At 52.0% G+C, this 25330-nt stretch overlaps 1 protein-coding gene and 1 long non-coding RNA gene across 7 annotated transcripts in view; one reads left to right on the forward strand and one right to left on the reverse strand.

Moving 5' to 3' along the window:
• Positions 1 to 9311, reverse strand: part of LOC144286372 (uncharacterized) — a 38503-nt gene extending 29192 nt beyond the window's left edge. The window contains exons 1-2 of one of the 3 annotated variants that reach the window (XR_013354453.1): positions 8974 to 9311; positions 3555 to 3665 (exon numbers count right to left, since the gene is read on the reverse strand). This is a non-coding gene — a long non-coding RNA (uncharacterized LOC144286372). The remainder of the gene's footprint in view (positions 1 to 3554; positions 3666 to 8973) is intronic. The other 2 variants (XR_013354455.1, XR_013354458.1) reach the window with 2 other exon arrangements.
• On the forward strand, positions 9304 to 23570 carry HNRNPL (heterogeneous nuclear ribonucleoprotein L). 4 transcript variants are annotated; one of them, XM_077852549.1, is made up of 13 exons: positions 11638 to 11916; positions 14074 to 14192; positions 14781 to 15018; positions 15137 to 15222; positions 15750 to 15846; positions 15931 to 16003; positions 19389 to 19460; positions 19572 to 19852; positions 20867 to 20988; positions 21286 to 21487; positions 22386 to 22443; positions 22543 to 22638; positions 23192 to 23570. In XM_077852549.1, exons 1-13 carry the CDS (start codon positions 11653 to 11655, stop codon positions 23248 to 23250), a joined length of 1767 nt encoding a protein of 588 aa, XP_077708675.1. In that variant the 5' UTR covers positions 11638 to 11652; the 3' UTR covers positions 23251 to 23570. The 4 variants fall into 4 exon arrangements, with proteins under 4 accessions (XP_077708685.1, XP_077708675.1, XP_077708665.1 ...); XM_077852556.1 differs by lacking the exon at positions 11638 to 11916 and adding an exon at positions 12383 to 12580; XM_077852559.1 differs by lacking the exon at positions 11638 to 11916 and adding an exon at positions 9304 to 9449 and having other exon boundaries at positions 19389 to 19852.
• Positions 23571 to 25330: the final 1760 nt, after the last annotated feature.

Here is a 25330-nt window from a genome sequence, read left to right on the forward strand (position 1 = left end):
TCTGCCTTTGGGTCAGGGCGTCATCCCAGGGTCACGGAATCAAGTCCCACATCAGGCTCCTCACGGGGAGCCTGCTTCTCCCTCTGCATGTGTCTCATGAAGAAATAAATAAAATCTTAAAAAAAAATACTTGTTAAATGAAGAAGTAGACAAATTAAAATACTCAATTTTCAACCAGTCTATTATTATTATTATGAAATAAGTGACATATGGTACAACCACTTTGGAAAATAGCTTGTCAGATTCTTTTTTAAATTTTTTTTCTTTTTTTTAAATTTTTTTTTCATTTTTTTTTTTTTTTTCACAGAAAGAGAGTGAGAGTGAGCAAGCTTGGGGGTGGGGGGAGGAGCAGAGGGAGGGAGAGAGAAACCCAAGCAGACTCCACGCTGAGCACTGAGCTCAGAGCCCTATGTGGGGTTCGGTCTCACAGCCTATGAGACCATGACCCGAACTGAAGCCAAGAGTCAGGCACCCAACTGACTGGACCATCCAGGTGTCCCTTTAACTTTAAGTGATCTCTACACCCAACATGGGGTTCGAACTCACAACCCCGAGATCAAGAGTCACATGCTCTACCAGCTGAGCCAGCCAGGCGCTCCGAGCTTGGCAGCCTCTTAAAAATTTGAATATAGGGGGACTTGGGTGGCTCAGTCGATTAAGCTTCCGACTCTTTTCGGCTTAGGTCATGATCTCAGGGTCATGGGATGGAGCCCCGCATTGGGCTTCCCACTCAGTGGGGAGTCTGCTTGTCCCCCTCTCCCTCTGCCCCTCCCCATATACTCTCTCTCTCTCTCAAATAAATAAATTTTTAAGTTAAAAATATACCTACTGTATATGATTCAAGCCTTCCATTCCTAGGTGCATAGAAGTGGTGCTAGAGAAATGAATGCATGTGTTCACACAGAGACTTGGACACCAGCATTCACAGCACTTCTGCTTGTGATTGCCAAAAACTGGAAAGAAGGCCAACGTCCACCAACAGATGACTTGATAGACCAATCATGGCGACTCGATAAACCGTCCCATGCAATGGCCCTATTCAACATGGACAAATTGCAAAACAACAATGTTGGATGAAAAAAAGCCAGACATGAGAATCCATACTATATTATTTCATTCTGGAAAATGCAGACTAACTGATGGTGGCAGAAAGCAAGCAGATTAGGGGTTGTGCAGAGAGACGAGGGATGAAGAGGCCAGGGATGGAGAAATTCAGGAATGATGGATAGGTTCATTCTCAGTCTCATGATCTTGATTGCAGCGGTGGCCTCCTAGGCTTACGCAAGCGAAACTCCTCAACTGAGGTACTTTAAATATGTGCATATGTTTGCTTTCTTTATGTCACTTGTGCTTCAGTAGAGCTGGGGGGAGGGGGTGTCCCAGCTGTGGAATGCAACTGAGAGTTTTCCCTCTACTGGACTTGCTTAGCACACTGGCCCCCGAGGGCATCTGAACTTTCATTCTGAAGCTCAATAGACCGTGAAGCTATTTCCGCTTAGAGCCCTGAAGAGGCTTTAAAAAGAAAAGAAAGCTGACCTATTTCTGCTCTCAAGCCTGTCACATTTCTCTCCTGAGACCCTGAACCACAGGGGACCAAATTCTTGAATGGGGGAAGAGAAAATTGAGAATATCCAGGGGGAACAAAAGGAAGCCCAGCAGATGGGAACATAAGCTAGCTACCCCCAACCCCAGACACAAGGGAAAAGGCGGAGTGGGTGGTGACGAGGCAGGAGGAGGGGGTGGACGTGGTGGGAAGGTGACTGTGGTTCTCTCAGGAAGCAAGAAGGAGGTCACTGCTGAGAGTGAGGATGAGGAAGGAGCTCTTGGAGGTTTGAAGAGATGGTCTGATAGGTCACCTGGGACAATCCAGGGAGCAGGGACTCCGGCGAATTTGCTGAGCAGCGCCAGGGGGTCCACTCCAAATCAGTGGGCATGAATTTAAGGCGAGGCCAGTTAGCATGGGTGTGTACTTTCCTCTGCCCACATTCAGCTGCACACATGAAAGCATGCGATAGGTGGGACGTTCAATTTAATAAGGAATGTGGTGTTGCCAGATGAGTATGGTGAAGTGGGCAGGTGTGTAGTAAATGTGTGAGGGGGTGATCATAATGGTTGGTCAAGGAGTTTGATCTGTGTGAAGACATGAGGGCGCTGAGGGGTAGAGGAAAGGTGTAGGGTCAGTGAATTATTGGAGTTAAGGTTTTGGAGGGAATGAATAGAAAGACAAGATACAGTGGGCAGTGAGTGAGATGCATGAAGCTGAGATTCCAAGAGGCTGTGCTTACTGAGACAAGGTCTAGGCATAACCACTGGGGGGAGAGGCTGAGGGGAAGACCAAATTGTTGGAGAAGAGATCTAGGAACCCAAGAGGCCAAGGATGGTCCGAGGGTCACCCACCTGGGTATGGAAATCACTGAGAACGATGAGAGAGGCAGCATGAGAGACAATGAGCCAGGAGCTAAAGTCCTGGATGAGTGAGTTGTAGTGGTCATCAACCGATGAATGCAAATGCTCTATGTCCATGCAGTGGAATATTATTTGGCCACAAGAAGGGATGAAGGACATCCTATAACCTGGGTGAACCTTGAACACAGCTGGTCACCTATTTTGTGATTCCATTTATATGAAATATCCAGAATAGGCAAATCTATAAACAGAAAGTATGTTAAGGGTTGGGGGCTGAAGGCAGGTGATTGGTAAAGGATGTGGAGTTTCTTTTGGGGGTGATGAGAAAGTTCTGGAATTAGACAGTGGCGATCATCGCACAACCTTGTGAATAAAAACCAGTAAGTTGTATACTTTAAAGGAATGAATATATCTCAATAAAGTTGTTACTTTAAAAAATCTGGGAACACCTGGATGGCTCAGTCAGCTAAGCACTTGCCTTTGGCTCAGATCATGATCCCAGGGTTCTGAGATTGAGCCCCATGTTGGTCTCCCTATTCAGTGGGGTGTCTGCTTCTCCCTCTCCCTCTGCCCTCCTCCTCACTCATGCTCCTGCTCTCTCTCTCTCTCTCTTGAGCACAGAAGCACTCACTTTCTCTATCTCTCCCTCAAATAAATAAATAAAATCTTAAAAAAACTTTTTAAATTAAATCTGTGTAGTCATTCTGTTTTTTTTTTTTTTTTCATTTTTTAAAAGATTTTATTTATTTGTTCATGAGGGACACAGAGAGAGGCAGAGACCTAGGCAGAGGTAGAAGCACACTTCCCTGTGGGAAGCCCAATGCGGAAACTCCATTCTAGGACTCTGGGATCACGACCTGAGCCAAAGGGAGATGCTCAATCACTGAACCACCCAGGTGTCCCAGTTTTTTTCATTTTTGACCAAAACACTTTCATTTACAACATTATTTGTTTTGTTTTGTTTTGTTTTGTTTTTAGAAGGCTCCATTCCCAGTGTGGAGCCCAACTCCGGGCTTGAACTTACAGGCCTGGGATCAAGACCTGAGTTGTGATCAAGAGTTAGATGCTAACTGACTGAGTTATCCAGGTAACCCTTCATTTACAACTTTACTGCAAATATGAAGTTTGTAATTTCTTGAAATTCTCACCTGGCTCTTGGAAAGAGTTGAGTCTTCATCATCAGGAAGGATTCCTCATTCTGCAGATTATCCATTGGAAAGGACCTGGATACAAAAGGGCTCCAGCATGGCCTCGGAGTCCTACCAAAAGCACCAGAGAATCCAGAACCACATAGATGGACTGAAGAACGTGGCCCAGATCACCTGGGATGTGGTCAGCTGAGGAAACTGTACGGGAGCTCGATATGCACACCATCCCTGGCATGACCGATTCCACTGCCTCTAGCTGCTCATGCTGTGTCCTCTGAGCTAGTGACCTCCAACGTGAACCAAAGGCACCAGCCACATCAGAGTCAAAGTGCCATCCCCTGGTCACTCTGGGATTTATACTCACTCATGGTTCCTTTTTCAGGCCAAAGTCCTCATCCCCACCATCTTCCACTGCGTGCTGCAAACCTGCCCTGATTGCCTCTCTGAGCCTCTCTCACACACGCCACCACTTGTCCTACTCAGCCACACTTCCTTTCTCACTTGAAGGCTTTTGCATTTGCTGCTCCCTCTGCCTGGAATGTTTTTATCTCTGCAATTCCAATGGCATGTGAACACACACATGCACGTGTGCGGGATGGACTCACTATAATTTTTTTTTTTTTACGATTTTATTTATTTGACAGAGAGAGCACAAGCAGGGAGAGGGGCAGGCAGAGGGAAAGGGAGAAGAGGCTCCCTGCTGAGCACAATGAGGGACTCCATCCCAGGACCCTGAGATCATGACCTGAGCCAAAGGCAGACACTTAACCAACTGAGCCACCCAGGTGCCCTAGACTCACTTTCAGTACGATAAATAGAAAGCAAATGTAAATTAGAACCAGCTTTTATTGCTTAGGTTGTTTTAAAAAATGCAAATGTAAAAAAAATGTTGCAGTGTTTTTGAGATGGGCAAACAGGCATTTTTACATGGTGATGATGGGAACTCAAATTATTACAGTGTTAATAGAGGATAGTTTGGTGAAATCTTACAAAAAGTAAAATGTATCAATTAGTAACTACTTTAGCAATCAGCAACAAAAAGATAACTAAAGAGGGATCCCTGGGTGGCTCAGCCCTTTAGTGCCTGCCTTCAGGCCCAGGGCATGATCCTGGAGACCCGGAATCAAGTCTCGCATCCGGTTCCTGCATGGAGCCTGCTTCTCCCTCTGCCTGTGTCTCTGCCTCTCTCTCTGTGTCCCTCATGAATAAATAAATAAAATCTTTAAAAAAAAAAAAAGAACCAGACCCTCTCCAATATTGCCAGTGGGGACAGAGAGTACACTTAGGTTTTGTTCCCTTTTTTTTTTTAATAAATTTTTTTTAATTTTTATTTATTCATAATAGTCACAGAGAGAGAGCAAGAGCGAGAGAGGCAGAGATACAGGAAGAGGGAGAAGCAGGCTCCATGCACTGGGAGCCCAACGTGGGACTCGATCCCGGGTCTCCAGGATCGCGCCCCGGGCCAAAGGCAGGCGCTAAACCGCTGCGCCACCCAGGGATCCCTCCTTTTTTTTTTTTTAAGATTTTATTTGATGCGGAGAGAGAACACAAGTAGGGGGAGTGGCAGGCAGAAGGAGGGGGAGAAGCAGGCTTCTGGCTGAGCAGGAGCCCGAAGCTGGACTCGATCCCAGGACTCCGGGATCATGACCTGAGCTGAAGGCAGATGCTTAACCAACTGAGTCACCCAGGAGCCCCTGGCTGCTGTTGTTAAGATTTATGTATTTATTTGAGAGAAAGTGTGTGCCCATGAGCAGGAGGAGGGGCAGAGGGAGAGGGAAAGAGAGAGAGAGAGAGAGAGAGAGAGAGAATCCTTCATCAGTCTTCCTAATGAGCTCAGAGCCTGTTTAAAGTTCTCTCTCTCCCTCTCCCTCTGCCCCTCTGGAACGGAATGTGGATGAGCAGGGAGGACGTCCACTACAAATTACTTTATACTGTTTGACATTTGTACCATGTTCATGGGTTATCCAATCAATATTTTTTTCAAGATTTTATTTATTCATGAGACACACAGAGAGAGGCAGAGACATAGGCAGAGGGAGAAGCAGGCTCCCTGCAGGGGGCCTGATGCAGGACTTGATCCCAGGACCTGAGCCAAAGGCAGACACTCAACCACTGAACCACCCACGTGCCCCTCAATATATTTTTTTAAGATTGTATATTTTAAAAGGTTTTTACTTATTTGAGTGAGAGAAAAAGAGTGCGCTCACATGCATGAGCTGGGGGGAGAGAGAGAAGCAGGCTCCCAGATGAGCAGGGAGCCCAATGTGGGGCTTAATCCCAGGACCCCGGGATCATGACCTGAGCTGAAGGAAGACTGCTCAACCAACAGCCCCCAAGCACCCCTTATGATTTTATTTTATTTTATTTTATTTTATTTTTTATTTATGATAGGCACACAGTGAGAGAGAGAGAGGCAGAGACACAGGCAGAGGGAGAAGCAGGCTCCATGCGGGATTCGATCCTGGGTCTCCAGGATCGCGCCCTGGGCCAAAGGCAGGCGCCAAACTGCTGCGCCACCCAGGGATCCCTGATTTTATTTTTAAGTGATTTCCACACCCAACATGGGGCTCAAACTCACAACCACTGAAATGATCTACCAACTGAACCCCTTAATATTTTCTTTAAAGATTTTATTTATTAGAGAGAGAGAGAGAGAGAGAGAGAGAGAGAGCACGAGCAGGGGGAGGGGCAGAGGGAGAAGCAGGCTCCCAGCTGAGCAGGGAGCCAATGCAAGGCTTGATCCCAGGACCCCGAGGTCATGACCTAAGCTGAAGTCAAACCTTAACTGACTGAGCCACCCAGCCGCCCTGCCCCTTAATTTTTTTTAATTAAAGAAATTTTAGGGATGGGGGCAGCCTGAGTGGCTCACCGGTTTAGCGCCGCCTTCAGCCCTGGGCCTGATCCTGGAGTCCTGGGATCGAGTCCCGTGTCGGGCTCCCTGCATGGAGCCTCCTTCTCCCTCTACCTATGTCTTTGCCTCTCTCTCTCTGTGTGTCTCTCATGAATAAATAAATAAAATAAAATAAAATAAAAAGAAATCTTAGGGACGTCTGGACTCCAACTCTTGATCTTGGCTCAGGTCATGAGATCAAGCCCTCTGTCACGCTCTCAGCAGAGTCTGCTTGTCCCTCTCCCTCTGCTCCTGCTTGCACTCCACCCCCACCCCCAAATAAATAAATAAATTAATTAATTAATTAATGTTAAAAAAGAAAAAGGATACCAGCCAAGGGAACCCCAACCTCCAGCTGTAGGGGTTTGAGAGCAGTTATGCATGTCCCCTAAGATCACTGATGTACATAACTGGTCCTGGGAGCCCATGGGACAGGTCTGCCTCAAAGGGAGAGAGAGAGAGCTTCTCTCTCTCCCCCCAGCTCATGCATGTGAGCGCACTCTTTTTCTCTCACTCAAATAAGTAAAAACCTTTTAAAATATAAAATCTTAAAAAAATATATTGAGGGGCACGTGGGTGGTTCAGTGGTTGAGTGTCTGCCTTTGGCTCAGGTCCTGGGATCAAGTCCTGCATCAGGCCCCCTGCAGGGAGCCTGCTTCTCCCTCTGCCTATGTCTCTGCCTCTCTCTGTGTGTCTCATGAATAAATAAAATCTTGAAAAAAATATTGATTGGATAACCCATGAACATGGTACAAATGTCAAAAAAAAAAAGCAGCATCTCACAGTGGATAGAACACCAGAAGGAGCTGGTGACCTTGGCCATCACTATGAGCCTCGCAGTTAGGATTTTGAATCATGGGGAACTTTCGCCCCTCAGCCTGTCCTGTGGGCTCTACTTTCCAAACAGATTCACAACTCACCCACTTCCACCCCTCCATGGCACCCACCCTGATCCCATCTACCTTCTTCTCCAGACTGTCCCCCTGAATCAGCCTCCTCACTGTCTTCCTGGCTCCCACCCCACCTCCTACAGTCTGTTTCCCACACCCACAGCAGGCAGCCCCAGTCCTCCTGTGAATACCTGAGCCAGATGGTGGTCCTCCTCTGCTGGGAAGCCTCCAGGGGCTCCACCTCAGAGTAAAAGTGAAAGTCCTCCCCAAGCCTGTGAGGCCCCTCAGTACCCTCTCAACTGGACTGGCCTTCTCCCATCTCTGGCAGCATCGCTTATCATTTACCATTCCCCTCATCCTACGCCAGCCACAAAGCCAGTTCCTGCAACACACCAGGCACATTTTCACCTCAGGGCCTTTGCACTGGCTGTTCCCTCTGCTTGGAATGGATGTCTTCTAGTATCCACATGATTTCCCCGCCCCTCCTCAGGTCTTTGCAACAATGTCACCTTCTCAGCAATACTTCCTCTGAATAGGCTTTCAAGCAAACTGCCTGCATAAACTCTGACCTCTCCTTCTTCTTTTTAAGATTTTATTTATTCATAAGAGACACACAGAGAGAAGCAGAGACCTGGGCAGAGGGAGAAGTGGGCTCCCTACAGGGAACTCAATGCGGTGCTTGACCCCAGGACTCTGGGATCATGACCTGAGCCAAAGGCTGACACTTAACCTGCCTAGCCACCCAGGCACCCGTTTTAATTTCTGAATAACAGTTCTCACCATCTGATACAATGTTTTCCTTAAGCATTTCACTAGAATGTAACCCCCAGGAAGGAGGGAAGTTTCCATATCTTCCTCACCATTTTATCCCAGGTGTCCCCACTAGTGTTGCCTCAGTAAGCACCCATTGAGTGAATGAACCACCCATTCTAAGGTTCTACCCTTAGAATGACTGAAACATACCTACTTCCACCCCCAAAAGAGCCCAGACTAGTGGACTAATTAAACAAACAAGTAGATGTTTTCACATGGCAATAAGTGCAAAAAGGGAGAAGAATTGAGGAGCCAGGATTATAACAGCATATGGGAGTAACTAGACTGACAAGGCCAGGAAGTGGCATTTGAGCCATGGTCTGTCTGAGGAGGAGCAAAGCCCTAGGAGAGTATTTTAGGCAGGAGGAGGAGCCGGTGCAGTCAGGAATGGGCTCTGGGCATTTAATGGAACAGAAGGAAGTCATTGTACCAGGTCAAGGACAGATGGAAAACGGGTACACAGGGATGGATCTACAGGGGTCAGATGGCATCTTGCGGTTGTTAAGGAGGGTAAGACCTAGTCGGGTCATCTTTTGGCGTATTTCAACTGGTTTTTCCCTTCTCTGGGCCTCACTTTTACCTTATCTGAGAAATGGGGGTAGGCCTGGGGTCCCCCCGCTTCCAGACATTCTCAGCATCTCTCAAGACCACCCTAGAAGGCAGATGCTATTCCCTTCTCCTTCCTATTGGATGAGGGAAAAACGGCTAACTCACTTTCCAAGACCCCAGAGCTAGTAAGTGCATGCTCCATACTTGAACCGGGTGTCTGGCCCGGAGCCCGCGCCCTTAACCTGCACTGCATATTGCAGCCCCCATAACCACAAACCGGGACTGCAGTGCGGGGGCGCAGACAGATCCCGCTACGGCCACTTACAAGCTGCGGGATCCTCGATTCGCCGCTTGCGTCCCCTGAGCCCATTCCCCCATCCGTACAACGTGCACCCCAACATTAACCTCCACGAACACAGCACTTGGCTGCCTGGGAGGAATGAGGCGTGACCGCCAAGCCTCTGCGTGACTTCCCGAGATGGCGAGGGGGGAGGTGGAGTGAGGAGTTGGGGTGTTTGGGGAAAAGGGACGCGGAGCCCTAACGCGACGGCGCACCAGTCTTTCCATTCCCTTCTGGCGTTGTTTCCTCCATTCAAACGCAGAGCAACTCTCGATCTCCCCCCCCCCCCGTTTTTTTTCCCCAGGCTGAAAAGAGGTCGTGGTCCCTTTAAGGCCCGCCCCTCCCTCCCCCAAAACTTCCCAGTGTCTGCTCTTTTCGATCCCGGACGGCCGGCCAGGCTCGCCGCCGAGCTGGTAGGGGCTGGGGGCGAGGGGTCGGGGCGGGGGGCGGGGGGCGGGGGGGAGGCGCCGCCCGCCGCCGGAGCGCAGGGGGTGGGGGAGGGGCGGAGGCCGGGAGCCTGGCGGTGCGGGGAACGCGACGGCCCGGCCGCCCGCCGAGGGTGTGAGCGGGCGGGCGACCCGGAACGCGCGGCGCCGAGGACGGTTCCGCCGCGTCCCGGCAGCGCGCGTCGGCGCGAGGGGCGTACGGGCCGGGCGCGGGGGCGGGGAGGGGAGGGGCCCCTCTCCCCCCTCCCCCCTCCCCCCACCGCATTCCTCTGACGTCGGGACCTCGCGACCCCGCCCTTCGGTGGGACCCGCCCCGCCTCCCTCCGTCGCCACGATCACGTGTTGGAGACGCCGCCCCCCCCCCCCCCCTTTTCGGTGTTCCGCCGGCCTTTTGGGATTTTCCCGGTGTGACCGGGAACTGATTGAGATCGCCGGCAGCCCGCTCCCAACTTTCTCATCTCCCCAAATCTGCGGGCCCGTCGGTCCTGTCCCACTCTCGTAGCTCACTGACCCCATTTCAAACTTAGTTTCCACGAGGGCTCCTATTATTTTAGGAACCCCCTTTCCTTTCACCGGAGGGAAGATTCCGAAGCGTCCTTGGGGGGCCGCCCCTATTTCCCACGATTCTGTCCTCTCTAAGCTCAGGATCTCCCGTCCCACCTCCGAGAGACAGCCCCCTAACGCGGGCTCCTGGCTCGACCCCCCACCCCGCCCCTAGGTCCCGGCTCTTGGGAACGGCGTTGGACCCCGGAGCCGGAGGGAGGGGGAATCTTCAGGGTTGCCCTACCCTGTCCCCAAGGAAGGAGGGCCCGGACACCTAGAACACCGGGACTCCCCTTTGGTGCACCGTGCCTGGTGCTTGCTAGGGGGCCAGCGTCACTACGGCTTGGGCCGGGACCGCCGCTCCCTTACCCACACAGGACTTCCGCGCGGGAAAAGGGACAGTCACCAGCCTGTGACGAGCCACAGAGATCAGGACCGGGGCAGGCGCGTGAAAGCCACTGGCCTGGGTGGTCGGGAGTTATCACGGGGACGAGTAGGGACAGGGACCTCTTTCAGAGTAGCGACTGCCGCACGGACAGCGCGAGTGATTGCCGGCAGGAGGGGTTTGTAGCTGGAAGGGCCTACGCGGGCAAAGGTCGAAAGGGGCGTGAAGGGTCCTCCCTTTGTGCAAACTGAAAGGCGCTATTCTGGCTGAATTTAGAGGCGGAGCGGATGCGTGAGATGACGCCGGCCAACTTGACAGGGTCCGAAGACAGTCGGCAGCTGCAAATGGTTTTCTCCCGAAAGGGTTAAGTTTGGGTTATTAAAATTCCTCCGGTCTCGTGAAGGATCGAGGTGGGGAGGGAAAAGGTACAGCGGTGGGGACGCTGCACTGGCAGCTGCCCCCGTCTCGGGCTGGCCCTCGGCGCCACACACAGCATGTCAATAAATACTCGGGGTACCCCAGGCCTTGGCTCGTTTATAGGGTCGCCCCGCCTCCAGAGACGCCTGGAAGCCTATGGGCGCTCGCGCCCTCGCCCCCGATCCCGTCCTAGACTGCGCCAAAGAACGCCCGTCGGCCTGGGGAGGGCTTCCTTTCTGCACCCAATCAGAGACCACCGGTGGTCGTAGCGTCCAAGCGAGGGGACCCTTCCCCCTCGTCATTGACTAATCGGGTAGAGACGCAGGAGATGGGCATCTGCAGTAACCACTGGAGAGAGGCCAGAGGGAGGGCTTTCCTTTTCTCTTTGCGGAGTGGCGCGGGAAGGGGGGAGTCGTGACTGGAACACTAAGGCTTTTCGGTTTGATGGACCAGTGAGGGAGCCAATCAAAGTGGGAAGAAGGCGGGGCTCCCCAGGCGAATGGGGAGCGTTCTTCCTATCAGGGGCTCCACGGGAGGCCGGGCCGTGCCAGAAATCCGACCTATCAAATTGGAGTTTATTTTAAGGCGGCGGGGTCGGGCGAATGACTGGCAGAAAGCACTCGCCTATAAGGAGTGTCCCAGACAAACGAGGGCGGGCCCGGCTGCAGAACGGCGTGGGCTGTACCCAATAGGCGCGCGAGGCGTGCGGAGGCTTCCCCTCCCCCCTTGGCGGGACCAGTGGCTCCCCCTATCGGGTGGGGGCGGCGGGTGACGGGCGTGTCCCTCCCCCAATGAGAGGCGGGGGGAGGCGGGTTCTGCGCCGCCATGTCGCGGAGGCTGCTGCCCCGGGCGGAGAAGCGGCGTCGGCGGCTGGAGCAGAGGCAGCAGCCGGACGAGCAGCGGAGGCGGTCGGGAGCGATGGTGAAGATGGCGGCGGCGGGCGGCGGAGGCGGCGGTGGCCGCTACTACGGCGGCGGCAGTGAGGGCGGCCGAGCCCCTAAGCGGCTCAAGACGGACAACGCTGGCGACCAGCACGGAGGCGGTGGCGGCGGCGGTGGAGGAGCCGGGGCGGCGGGCGGCGGCGGCGGGGTGAGGCCAGGGCCCTAGGCGCCGGGGACGGCCGTGAAGGGAGGGAAAAATTTCCACCTTGAGGGTATTCATTTGCGGGGGGGCGCCTCTGCGCACGCGCCCAAGGCCCTCACGCCGTGACGGGGTGGGGGAGGGGCAGGCATTGGGCAAACGGCGGGGTTTGCGCGAGGACAGGCGCTTGCGCGTGCGCGCTAGTCAGAGCGGAGGGGGGGTGTGGGAGGCGGAGGAAGGAGCTCGCGCTGCGGGTGGCGCAATGCGCAGGCGCCGCGGGCTGGAGTGTGGGGGCCGGGCACGCGGCCGGGCCGTTTCTTTTCCTTTATCGTTTAATTCACTGCCCTCCTGCGCAAGCGCACTACTTGTGCTTGGGCCTTGTGGGCGGGTGGGGGGAGCACCGCGTGAGCGGGAACGGGTGGGCGGTGGCCTTTTCCGCACTTGAGTGGGGAATTTTGCCCGATTGCTATTAAATCTTTATCGCGTCATGGTTCGTGTCGACACAGAAGTTGATCTACTTTGAGCATGTTCCCCGAGAACAGACTGTGTCCCCGTTTTTGTGGGCTGTGAAAACCAGAAGAAAGGCTTGCGAAAGGTCTTTTGAGCCGTGTGGGAATTGAACTAAGCTTTGGAACCATCACAAGTTTGCTTAAAAGTACCGGGGCTTAAGTGGGTGCATTTGGTTTGATGAACCAGAATGTTCCATGAGGGTGGGCGTTTTGGGAGGTTTTCGACGTCTTTGGCCTCCTAGTTGGGAAGGACCACCGTTTGTTCCTCCTGGCTTGGAGCCCATTCCCTCCTCCCTCCCAAGTTCACGAAGTCCTCTCCCGTTCAGCCATTTGCAGGATTTTCCAGGGTTTGGTGGTGACCTGTAGCTGTGATTTCTAGTGTTTCAATTTCTCCCAGGCCTTGTTGCACACATTTTGGAAGTACTTAAGCTAAATCTTTAACACTTCTGTGTGAGTTACAGGGTGGTATTACAATTCGGGACTCCAAGGGCTGAGGGAAGTTTGTTCAGATCATATAGCTATGGGGGCGGGGCTGGGATTAGAATTTATGGGCTATGGAACTCTAAACTGCTGAGCTGGTAACCATCAGGCGGGTGTGCCTCCTGTGGTTTGTGTGGTTCATTCCTGAAATAGAATCCAATTCTGCCCCTGTTCCATGGGCTTCAGCTTGGTGGCTCTTAGACAGGAGGTTGGGCCCAGAGCCCAGGAGACATGGAGAAAGTTACTTTCTTCCTGATTCCCAGAGGCGTCTCCCTCTGTGTGGGTGGAAAGATAGTTCTTGCAAGGGAGCTGTCTTGAGTTTTAGTGGTGTGGGTTGGAGTTTTTTTTCTTTCTGAAAGACTTTTCATATCTTGTTTTTCCTTAGTCTGGCCTAGGCAGTATTTTCCAACACAGATTTGGGTGGGTGATTAAAGGCTAGAAGTGGTTGAGTCGGCCCTGGCTTTCACAGCTTCTGGGGCATGGGTGTTTTACTGTGTGACTGGTCCTGGGGGTGAGTGGTGGGGAACCGTAATGCTTGACTGGGCTTGTTCCACTAGGGAAAGGTCAAAGTTGCATTCCAAGAGAATGTTGTGATTCAGACTGCAGCAGAAAACTGTTTGAGTTCTTCCTGCTAGTTCTGTGCCCTTCCTATCTCAGTTGTTTCCCCGTTTCCTTGACCAGTGGGTAGAGAAAAATTCTAGGAGGAATGTAAGATATGGGGCATGTCTTATCTTACATTTTGCCTTCCTCAGAAGCTACAGCAAGAGGGGATCCCTGGGTGGCTCAGCGGTTTAGCGCCTGCCTTCCGCCCAGGGTGTGATCCTGGAGTTCCGGGATCGAGTCCCACATCGGGCTCCCTGCATGGAGCCTGCTTCTCTCTCTGCCTGTGTCTCTACCTCGCTCTCCCTTTCTCTGTGTATCTCATGAATGAATAAATTATCTTTAAAAGAAGAAGAAGCTACAGCAAGAGGCAGTGGCAAGTGGTCACACACTCAGGCCCTGTGCTCTGCAGGCCTAAAATCCTTTTGAGGTGATTGGTTTGTATTGCCATCCCTTGTTGTCCGTGCTGTTTGACGTTTAAGTGTCTTATCTGATTGGGTTCCCAACAACACAGAGGACCGTGGGCCTGCATCTTGTACAGCAGGAAATGAAGTTACGATTTTGCTTCCTTTCATAGGAGAACTACGATGACCCACACAAAACCCCTGCCTCCCCGGTTGTTCACATCAGGGGCTTGATTGACGGCGTGGTGGAAGCTGACCTTGTGGAGGCCTTGCAGGAATTTGGACCCATCAGGTACTCCATTCAGAGGCCACGGGTTGGACATAGAAGTTGGTGTCCTTTGTGTCCTTGGGTTTTGGTTGGAAGTGACATGACCAGTTTGACCCAGGGTTCTTTGGCTAGGTCCTGGGGCTTCTCCACTCTTGGGTTTAGCCCTTACACTTTGGGTGAGGTGGCAAGTTCCATGTCTTCCCACCCCCCATTTGTAGCTTCTAGTCCACATTCTCTCACTCACGTAGCAAGCGTTTTTGTCACATGTTAGGCACTGGGAATAGAGTAGCAAATGAAACTGTTTGGGGGCCCCTCCCAGATAGCTTCCCATCCAGAGTGATTAGCACTGTGAGAGGAAAGCCCAGGAGCCTGCGGGAGGCATCTGACTCAGCCAGGGGAGGAGGATTCTCGAAGGCAGGCTCCCCAGAGGAGGTGATGCCTACGTCTCTTTGCATGTTGTGCCACTTAGGGTGCAGGATGTTCAGGTCAGGAAACCATGGTGGGGGTACAGAGGAGTCCAGAGGGATGAGTCTGTTCAGGGAATATCTGGAATGCCACTTTCTTGTCCATATTCTCCTGCAAGAGCTGAAATATATGTGTTCTTTCTGCCAGCTATGTGGTAGTAATGCCTAAAAAGAGACAAGCGTTGGTGGAGTTTGAAGACGTGCTGGGGGCTTGCAACGCTGTGAACTACGCAGCCGACAACCAAATCTACATTGCTGGCCACCCGGCTTTTGTCAATTACTCTACCAGCCAGAAGATCTCCCGGCCCGGGGACTCAGATGACTCCCGGAGCGTCAACAGCGTGCTTCTCTTTACCATCTTGAACCCGATCTATTCCATTACCACGGTATGTGTCAACGAGCCGCCTTACAGATGCTTTTGTGAGCCTCTCTTCCTCCCTTCCTCTCCCCTGAGCCAGATTGACCTGCCAGTGCCTTTTCATCTTGCCTATATGCTTTCTACAGGATGTTCTTTACACTATCTGCAACCCTTGTGGTCCTGTCCAGAGAATTGTTATTTTCCGGAAGAATGGAGTCCAGGCCATGGTGGAATATCCTTCGATGGGAAAGGGGGTGTTCTCAGAGTTGGGGGTGCTCTCAAGGCTCGGCAGGAGTCCATCCTTTCAACCAGCATGGAGCTCCTGATGCCTGCCATGTGCCTGGTTTCTTCACAGAGCCCCTGGTCTGATGGGAGGGATCGTTAAAGAATGGGGCGTGTAGTGTGAAAGCTCAGAGTCTAGGGTGCCATGGGGGTGGGGGGTGGTGTTGTCCAGGTTTAGTCAAAGCACATGGCACAGGAGAGAGGAGTGGGCAAAGGAAAAGTGGCTTGGCCTGGGATGGTGGCAGAGGGAGGTGCTGTCACCTGTGGGTCTTGGGTTGTGAGTGTAGATGACAGGAACTCCAGACAGTGACTGCCCACCTGGGGCAGCACTCCAGCGCGTCTCCTGCAAGCGGCTAGTGACCAGGCAGTGAGCTAAGTGCACATGCAGCATATGGTTTTTGGGGATTCCCTCGTCGTCCTCCCGTGAAGCCCTTCCCAAAGCACACCCATCTCGGGGCTTTCCTTAACTTTACGCACATTTGACTCTGTGCAGAGTGCCCAGCGGGCCAAGGCCTCGCTCAATGGGGCTGATATTTACTCGGGTTGTTGCACTCTGAAGATTGAATATGCGAAGGTAGGTCTGGGAAGTGACTGCCCCTTGTCACCTTCCTGGTTAACTGGGGCCTGGCTAATTTCAAGCTTTGTCTTGTCCCTGCAGCCCACACGCTTGAATGTGTTCAAGAACGATCAGGATACTTGGGACTACACAAATCCCAATCTCAGTGGACAAGGTAATCCTGATGGCCACTTTGTTCTAAACACACCCGCCTTGCCTTCACTCGACTAGTGCACTCCATAGACCCGGGCTCAGGGTTATGTAATGCCATTGGGCTCCCTGTGGACATGGGAGGGCCTGGGGCGGTGGGGCGGTCAGCTCTTGGAAAAGACGCTCTAGTGGGAGAGGCTGAATTAGGGGGCCTCTAGGTTCTAGCTGCTGCTGGGGGCCCTTTGATGTGCCTGAGGGTGTAGAGCCAGGGCAGAGGCTTGGACGGGGTGGGGGAGCAGGGCCTCGTTGAGCACAGGGCGAGGCAATGGCTTACATAAACCAGCAGCAGCTCCCAGATGGATTCTGCTGCTTCCCTTCTAGGAGCCTGCCTAAGGTCACTGACTCTCCATCCTCACTGGGCCAGGAATGGTTCTCTTGCTCTCCACTATCGAGAGGGTCTGCTGGGGGAAGGGCGGGGGCAGAGTGGGGGAGGCAATGAGGGCTCCCGGGCCCTTGGAGGAGAGCCTTTGAGCAAGTTGACTTTGTGGAGGTGAGACACCCTGGATTGGAGCAGGGCGGACATGCCTCACCTCCCTTGTAGCGGGGACTCAACATCTCTACAGGGGGCCCAAACGGACAACCCCCTTCCTAGAATCTGTCAAGAATGGTTTGCCTTGGATAGGAGGGAGAGGTGGAGGATTGCCTTTGAAACAGCGGCACCCCCTCAGCAAGACCGTCCATCTCTGTCTATCTTGGTCTGATACGTCGGACTAGGCCACGGGCTGAGGGAGGAGGCCGGTTGCTGACCTCTCAACAGGCCCTGGGAGGCCAAAGGCCCCCATTCCTAGGTGGGCCTGTCTTGCTCGCCCTCACAGCTGGGAAGCAGTGGGCAGGGTGGGCTAGATTCTTCCCCAGGACCCTCACAGTGGGCACTGTGGGCCTGGCTGCCCCTCCAGAGGTCAGAGGCAAATTGGTGACCGAGTGAATGTACCAGAGCGGGCAATGGCATTACATGACCGCTAACAGAAACATGGCAACCAACCATTTCTTCTCCAAGGAACATAATAGAAGATGTGCAGACCGGCAGGGGCTAGTGGCAGGGGCTGGCTGTGCATTGGTTTTGATGCCTCTCAGCTCTGGCCGCCCTGAGGCTGGGGGGCAAAAACGAGAGCTGATGAGGTGGCCTGGAGTAAGGGCGGTGCTTCGCCACCCCTCGGGAACCATACTTCAGCGGCTCTGCCTCTGCACATTGCTCACCAACACACAGGGTAGAAACCACTAGCTCTTCCTGGAGAGAACAGAACACGCAGCCTCCACCACGTCCCCAGAAACAGCCGCAGACTTGAGCTCACTACATCAAGAACACCACACCGCGCTCCAAGGAACAGCTACAAGCACAGAGACAGAGGCAGACAGAGACAAAGAGAGAAAGAGACGCAACATGGCAGCAGACACTGCTTTTTTACTAAACATTAAAAAAAAGTCAAAATCCAAGCAAACTCGAACCCGAGAATGTACACAGAAGTAGGAAACACAGAGAACAGAGCTCTCCCAGCCAGCCAGCGGCGCTCTTTTCGGAGAACGTTTCATAGACCGAAGTAGATTCCATGGGCCTCCAAGACAATAGGATCCTCTCTCCATTCCTCGCCATGTGGGTTGTTTTTTGGTTTTTGGTTTTTTTAAGTCCTTTGGTTTGGGGAGGGCCTTTTTTTTGTTCTTTTCTGTTTCGATATTTTTATTTTTTCCGCAGTCATCGGCTGCCAACATAATCTGCACCAACTGGAGATCAGAAAACAAAACAAAAAAAAACTTAAACCACAACAAAAAAAAAAATCAAAAAAAACCAAACAGACCTAAAACCAGACAGCCAAACAGCTCAGAGGTACACAGTTACCTGCTGGTGGGTAACCGGGCGCGCTCCCAAGGCCAAAAGCGCGGGCATAGTGGGGCCACTGGCACACTTCATAACCAGGAGACACGCACACGGAGCGCTACACAGCCAGAAGCACCGCACCACCGCACTGCAGCACACAATGTGAGGAGGTGACAACATGGAGGGACACTACCCACTTCATACACCTTTATTTTCCACTTTCTGGTATCTTCTGAGGACAGAACATCTGTGAGCCATTTTTGATTTAATCAAAACATTGACTTTTAAAAAACAATTCTTAAAAGAAAAATTGTAGCGGATGTGTACCGTAACTTGTATTTATGACTGTAAAACCATGTGATGCAGGGTCGCAGTGTATGTTTGATGGGACGCCATCTTTCAGAACTGTGCTAACTCACTGTTGAAGCGTCCAATGGTAAGAGAAAATACAGATTTGTTTTTTGTGACAAATGGACATTGTACTCTGTACTTCTGCTGTAAGTAGCCCTTTTCCATCTTTGTAATGACTGATTGTTGAAAACAAAACCCAGGCCGGGTGGCAGGAAAGGGCAGTGGTCTCGAGCCCTGGGTTTTGGAGTCAGCCAGACCTGGGTTCAAATCCTGGCTTGGCCACTAACTTGCTTTGTAACCTTGGGCCAAAGTGTCTTTTAACTACTCAGTTAAAAGTTGAGTGCTCAGGTTCCTTATCTGTAAAACGGGGGTAAACTAGTACCTACCTCATAGGGTTGTTGTGAGGAATTTCAGAAGCGGTGATGTCTGTAAAGCGCTTAGCAACAGTGTCTGCCACTCAAGCGCTAAATTCATGTAGCGACTATGAATTGCAGCTGGGGTCTGGGGTGGATCTGCGCCATTGTCGGGGTCTGAGAATGTTGATGCCTTGTACATGACTGCTCAATTGAACTGGTTCTGTTGTTGCCCTGCTTGTCCTTTCCTACAGTCCCCCTCTCCTCGGGTTGGATGTAACTTGGTGGGGGAGGGGATGGAGTGGGAGGGGGGATCAGGGTTGACAAAAGAAAGGGCCTAGAAAGTGGGGCCTAGAGCTCCTAGAACCTTGGAACTTTGGGAGCCAGATTTTATCTTTCTGTCCTGCTTTATCTTGGTGGTTTTCTTGTTCAAGCTCCTCTCCCTTTATTGGGAGTTATTTTAGAAATCTGTTCTTGGCTCCATATAATATGACAGCTTCTGTAGCATCTGCAGTTTCCCCAGAGGGCCCAAGAGCTGGCCTTCCCATTTGGGCCAGGGCAGGAGAAAGCCCAGAAGCTGGCCTCATCCTTCCCAGAGAAAGGAAATCTGCTGTTTGGCATGGGCAGGGGAAGAGAAGCGGGCTCCGTCCTTGAGAATGGGCTTCATGCCCACCCTGGGTCAGGCCACAGGAAGGAGGCCCCAGCAGCTCCAGTGAGGAAGGGAGGGTTTGCTTAAGGCTTGCAGGAACTGAAGGGCTTTGAGGTTAGCCTCTAGTCAGGAGGGTGACCCTCTTTGTTCCAAGTTAGTCTCTGACTGCTTTCTCTGTCCACAGGTGACCCTGGCAGCAACCCTAACAAACGCCAGAGACAGCCCCCTCTCCTGGGAGATCACCCCGCAGAATATGGTGAGGGCAGGGGGTTCCCCTCCGTGGACTCCCGTGGCTCATGTGCCCCTGCCCGCCGCCCGCCGCGCAAATTCTCACCCGTCCTCCCTCTCTTTCCTTCCCACCCCCCAGGAGGGCCCCACGGTGGGTACCACAGCCATTACCATGATGAGGGCTACGGGCCCCCCCCACCTCACTACGAAGGGAGAAGGATGGGCCCACCAGTGGGGGGTCACCGTCGGGGCCCAAGTCGCTACGGCCCCCAGTATGGGCACCCCCCACCCCCTCCCCCACCACCCGAGTATGGCCCCCACGCCGACAGCCCTGTGCTCATGGTCTATGGCTTGGATCAATCTAAGATGAACTGTGATCGGGTCTTCAATGTCTTCTGCTTGTATGGCAATGTGGAGAAGGTGAGCCTCTGTCAGGTCCGTTGCTTCCCTTACAGACCTAGCTGGCTGAACCTCAGACGTCCCGGTGGGGGAAGGAGCCTGGCTGGGAGCAGGCTGATGCAGAGAGGGTGGCTCGCTGAAGCAGGCGGCCAGCTGCAGACATTTGGTTTGTCCTCACCATCGGAGTTGTGTTTTTTAACCGGGGGTGTTAACCAGGACTTCTTCGTGTGGAAGTATTAACGTTACACGAATGTTTATGACTTAAAAAACTATTGTGGCCGAAGATCATCGTGTGAGGATTTTCTTCAGAAAACTTATGATGATCTGGCAACGCTGGCCTTCCTGCTGTGCCTGTAGGAAAGGTGGCTGTGCACCTCTGACCGGGTGGCTTGTCTCGAACCCAGCTGAGTCCTGAAAGCGTCTAAAGAGCTCCTGGCCCCTGGCTTAGCCCGGGGCTCACGGCAGTGACAGCTAGCACAGGTCAAACGTTCGTGGCATTGAAAGGGCTTGAAGCGTAGCAACTTGCCCGTTCCTAGAATCCTTGATGAGAAGTCAGGGCAGCGGAGGCACGGAGGGTAAATAACTTGCCCAGGTTCACAGACCTTTACGTAGAAGCCGGATTTCAGGCTACAGAAGCTGGCTTTAGCGCCTCTGGCATGGGTTCTCACGGTTGTCGGTACTGTCACCCACGGCAGTGTGTCCCATTGTGGCCCGCCCTCCGTAGACTGTGTGCGTCTGTGAACAGATGACAGAAGTAGCTGCTCTGTTTTCTCCCTGTGCCCCCGGCTTTTGTTGGTCTCCGTTAAGCAGTGCACGCATGGGTTACGTCCTGAGGTGACAACACTGCCCGTTGCGCTGAGCCCTTACTGTGGGCCAGATGCTCTTCTCTCTGCTCCGGGTTCCTCTTTCACAAGTGAGGAAATGGAAGCCTCGCTCCAGAGCCAGGAGTTCCTTGCTTTTAACTAGCTCAGATGTGGTGGGAGAAGGGTCTCTCAGAGCTGGGCAGCAGTGCTGATCACGGTTGCTCTCCTTAAGGTGAAATTCATGAAAAGCAAGCCGGGGGCCGCCATGGTGGAGATGGCTGATGGCTATGCTGTGGACCGGGCCATCACTCACCTCAACAACAACTTCATGTTCGGCCAGAAGCTGAACGTCTGGTAGGTTCTGTGTTTCCTCAGGCTTGGGAGCGTTGGAGAGGGACCAAGGAAAGAAAGGAAGTGGAATGGGGCAACTCTAGCAAGGGCCCAGCAGGAGCATAGCGCAACTGGGTGCTTGTTCAGGCAGGAGTTGGGTGTGGCGGGCAGGCTCCCCAGCCTTCAGCTGAAGCAGGGGGAGAGAGCTGGCCTTGCCTCAGCTGTGGCGCGCAGTGCCCCTGAGGCGCACAGTGTTTCAGATGGGAACGGGGCCAGTGTGGAGGGCTTGGGGTCTAACAGAGCTCCCCTCCCCTGGCACAGTGTCTCCAAGCAACCGGCCATCATGCCCGGGCAGTCTTACGGGCTAGAGGACGGGTCCTGCAGTTATAAAGACTTCAGCGAATCCAGGAACAATCGGTTCTCTACTCCGGAGCAGGCAGCCAAGAATCGCATCCAGCACCCTAGCAACGTGCTACACTTCTTCAATGCACCTCTGGAGGTGACCGAGGAGAACTTCTTCGAGGTGGGTGTGGCGGAGGTGGTCCCTCACCACCGCCATCTGGGTGGGCTTTTTTTTTTTTTTTTTTTTTTTGTCTTTCAACCAGTTCCTATTGAGCCCCGGCCCTGCCAGGCCCTGGGTTGGATCCCAGGGCTGCAGCAGGGACCAGGATGGAGTGGCTGAGAAGGGCATCAAACCTCTAGCAATGGTGGAGTTTGCTGTACTGTTTTATTATTGACCAGCGAGAATGGCTCCATCTTTGCTGAAAAAGGTTTCTCCGTGTCTGGGTGATAGAGGGGTGATCAGAGTCCAGTCTCAGAGCGTCTACGTAGTCAGGCCCTCCCGTGCTTAGATAACATCAGAAGGGAGGCTCTTGTTAAGGCCTCATCGGAGGAAACTGGAACACTGAGGGGGGAGGTTGGCTGACTGGCAGGGTTGGACTTCAGACCTTGCTCTGACCCGGGGTGTTGGACATGAGTTCAGCAAACACTTACTGCCAGTACACCAGGTGAGAATTTCAGAAAGCAGTTTCTACTGTAATGATGGTAGTTAGCAGTAGTGAGAACATAGTTAAGAGTGGTGTTTCTTAAAAAAAAAAAAAAAAAGTGTTTCTAAGCCTTTTTTTAATCATGGGGATACCTTAGAGTATGTTGTGTGATCAGAGCTTAAAAACTGTCCAGGAAGGGGGATCCCTGGTGGCTCAGTGTTTTGGCGCATGCCTTCAACCCAGGGCATGATCCTGGAGTCCTGGGATTGAGTCCCACAGGCTCACTGTGTGGAGCCTGCCCCCCACCCCAATGAATAAATAAGTAAAATCTTAAAAAAAAAAAATGTCCAGGAAAATGTAAGTACTCTGTCATGGGCGGCTTGAGTCCTGCCACGTGATGTTCCTGTTTCTGAATCCATTTGCTGTGTCTTGCAGATCTGCGATGAGCTGGGAGTGAAACGGCCATCTTCTGTGAAAGTATTCTCAGGCAAAAGTGAGTAAAGTGTCCCCACCTTTCCCTGTTCCTTGGCTGTAGGTCGGTGGCCCCCTGCTTCCTGCTCAGGTTGGCCTAAAACTTTTGCATTTTGATCAGGTGAACGCAGCTCCTCTGGGCTGCTGGAGTGGGAATCCAAAAGCGATGCCCTGGAGACTTTGGGCTTCCTGAATCATTACCAGATGAAAAACCCAAGTGAGTATCTGTGTGTCCTGTAGTCATCCCCCTGGTGGCCTAATGGTGGTCTGGCTTCAAGCCAGAGCTGTCCTCCTGCTATCAACATAGGACCCCAGAGATCTCTTCACTGTTGCTGACATGGGCAGGCGGTACCTGGTCACCAGGAGATTAGCCTGATGGTCCCCATGGGAGGGAGGGCTAGCCTGGCTGCTTGCCACCACCCACTGCCAGCCTGAGGGTTACTGAGACTCCTCCTCCAGGGACTGGCATTCTGTGCGTCAGAAGCTGCCAGTAAACACTCAACACTGTCTGTCGCAGAGGCTGGCTCAGATAGTACCCAGGAAGGGGCTGTTCTGGCAGCAGGGAACACCTGCCTACTTAGGCCCTGGGCCAGCTGAGGAGCTGGGAATGGGATTGTCCATGGAGTTGAAGGGGAGGGGAAGTGCCTTCACTATTGGGCTTGTTTGCGAGGTTCATGGTGGGCAGTGACCAGGGACCGGTTAGATCCCTGTGGTCAAACTGCAGAAATGGAGGGGAGCCCAGCTAAACCTCTCTTTGTTCTCCTTTGCAGATGGTCCATACCCTTACACTCTGAAGTTGTGTTTCTCCACTGCTCAGCACGCCTCCTAATAGGTGCCCAGGAAGAGTCCCATCTGAGCAGGAAAACATTTTTCCTTTATGCTGTTTGTTTTGTTTGTTTTTTTTTTTTTTTCTTTTTTTTTCCTTTGCAAAAGTTCCTGTATTCCTTTTTTTAAATGCTAGGTTAGTGGGCTTAACCATAACGGAAACGCTGGAAGTCTGGAGGGGGAGGGGAAGGGGACCTGATATCTCCCAAGATTAACCTTCACTTTTTAAAGAATTATTGTACATGTGATTTTTTTTTCCTGTTCATACATTTGTGCTGCCCGTGTACTCTTAGCACATTTCAATAAAATTGTTTGGAAAATAAACATCGTGCTTACTGGGATCCTAGGGTGTGTCTGCTTCCCTCCCACCTGGTCTCTTGAGGAGGAGCAGGCAGGCCAGGACACAGCACAGCTGCAGGCCCTTGGGAGATACAGGCCCAGCCGGCGGGCCAGGCCAGGCCAGGCCGTCGCAGCCCTGGGAATGCTGCTGGCAATTAAGCAGTCTTGAAAATCTTGGGAGGTCTGGTGGTGTTCTTCATGGACCCTGCCCAAGCAAGCTGAATCTAGTTGGAGAGTCACTTAAAAGGTAAATGGTGCTGAAAATACTAAAAACTTCAAGAGATTAAAGAAAAAAGCCTTAATCCTGTCAAGTAAATACTTTTATGAGGTTTTATTTTCCAACCTTATAATAAAAAGTGAAATTCTGCTTCCCAGCCCCTTTAACAATTTTTGATGTGCTTCCCACCACAAAGTTTTACTTTTAACAAAACCCTTTATACTATACAGTGTTTTGTATCACCTACAGAGCTTTCTCCTTATCTTTACCCCTGCAGTGTGTCATGGGGATGTGTCCTAATTTCCCTGGTCCTAAAGGGAAAATCTAGTTTCTTGCTATTGTAAACCATTGCTATATGCATGCAAATACCTCAAGCCAACTTCCCCATACTCCTCTGGAGGTAAGATCTTAACACTGGAATTGCTGACTTAAAAGATACTTCCTGGGTGGCTCAGGCTGTCTGATGGTTGAGCATCAGACCCGATCTCAGGTCTTGGTTTCAAGGGTCATGAGTTCAAGCCTGGCGTTGGGTTCCACACTGGATGCAGAGTCTACTTTAGAAAGCTAACAATTGCAATGTGATAGAACTCTTGAGATTGTGGTAAATGGGAACGTGTGTATATGGTTGGAGTGGGGCGTGGGGGAGGGAGGGCTGTAGGTGGAAGGAACCTACTTTAAAGACCTTGATTCATGCTGGAAGGAAGAAATAGTCTGCAGAGAACAAGTGCAAAGGTCAGCTCATTGTGCCTTTTTGATGCATATGCACCTGGAAGCTCACTTTGGCGCCTGGTGAGCTCAGTCAGTGGAGCATGCTACTCTTGATCTCAGGCTTGTGAGTTCGATTTCTTAAAAACAATCTTAGAAAAGAAAACCCACTTTGGTAATTTGCTGTGAAGTCATTTAAACTGATTATTAACATCTGAAGTCACATGGCATTTATGGAACGAACAAACTGCTTCACCAGGGTTTCAAACAACCTTTGCAAAGGAGAAACTACAGTTGCCTTGCAGCCATAAACTTCTAAGTCCTCTAGGATTTGTTTTCAAGTAAATCATGGGGGTAAGAATGTTTTCCCGTTTTGTCTCCCAGCACCCAGTCTTGTTTTAAGATTTTATTTATTCAATGAGAGAGAGAGGCAGAGATACAGGCAGAGGGAGAAGCAGTCTCCATGCCGGGAGCCCGATGCGGGACTCGATCCCGGGACTCCAGGATCGCGCCCTGGGCCAAAGGCAGGCGCTAAGCCGCTGAGCCACCCAGGGATCCCCAGCACCCAGTTTTATCCCTTGTCAGTTTTGAAGATCCTCTGTGTATGTATTGTACTCCATGCACAAACAGCCATATATAACCATCTTTTTTACACCAACCAATCATGCTAATTCTATTCGGGTGCCTGGCTGGCTCAATTGGTCAAGCATATGACCTCTATCTCCAGGTTGTGAGTTTGAACCCCATGCTGGGTATAGAGATTACTTTAAAACATCCTAAAGAGGGGCCACCCAGGTGGCTCAGTCTGTTAAACATCTTCAGC

The sequence above is a fragment of the Canis aureus genome, chromosome 1 (assembly GCF_053574225.1).
Source record: "Canis aureus isolate CA01 chromosome 1, VMU_Caureus_v.1.0, whole genome shotgun sequence".
NCBI lineage: Eukaryota > Metazoa > Chordata > Mammalia > Carnivora > Canidae > Canis > Canis aureus.

Excerpts from the sequence above, each read along its gene's own strand:
- HNRNPL (XM_077852539.1), top strand. The coding sequence starts at position 11,653 with ATGTCGCGGAGGCTGCTGCCCCGGGCGGAGAAGCGGCGTCGGCGGCTG. Across the intron at positions 14,193-14,780 it reads CAGGAATTTGGACCCATCAG|CTATGTGGTAGTAATGCCTA; the intron begins GTACTCCATTCA and ends TCTTTCTGCCAG. Across the intron at positions 22,444-22,542 it reads GAAAGTATTCTCAGGCAAAA|GTGAACGCAGCTCCTCTGGG; the intron begins GTGAGTAAAGTG and ends CATTTTGATCAG.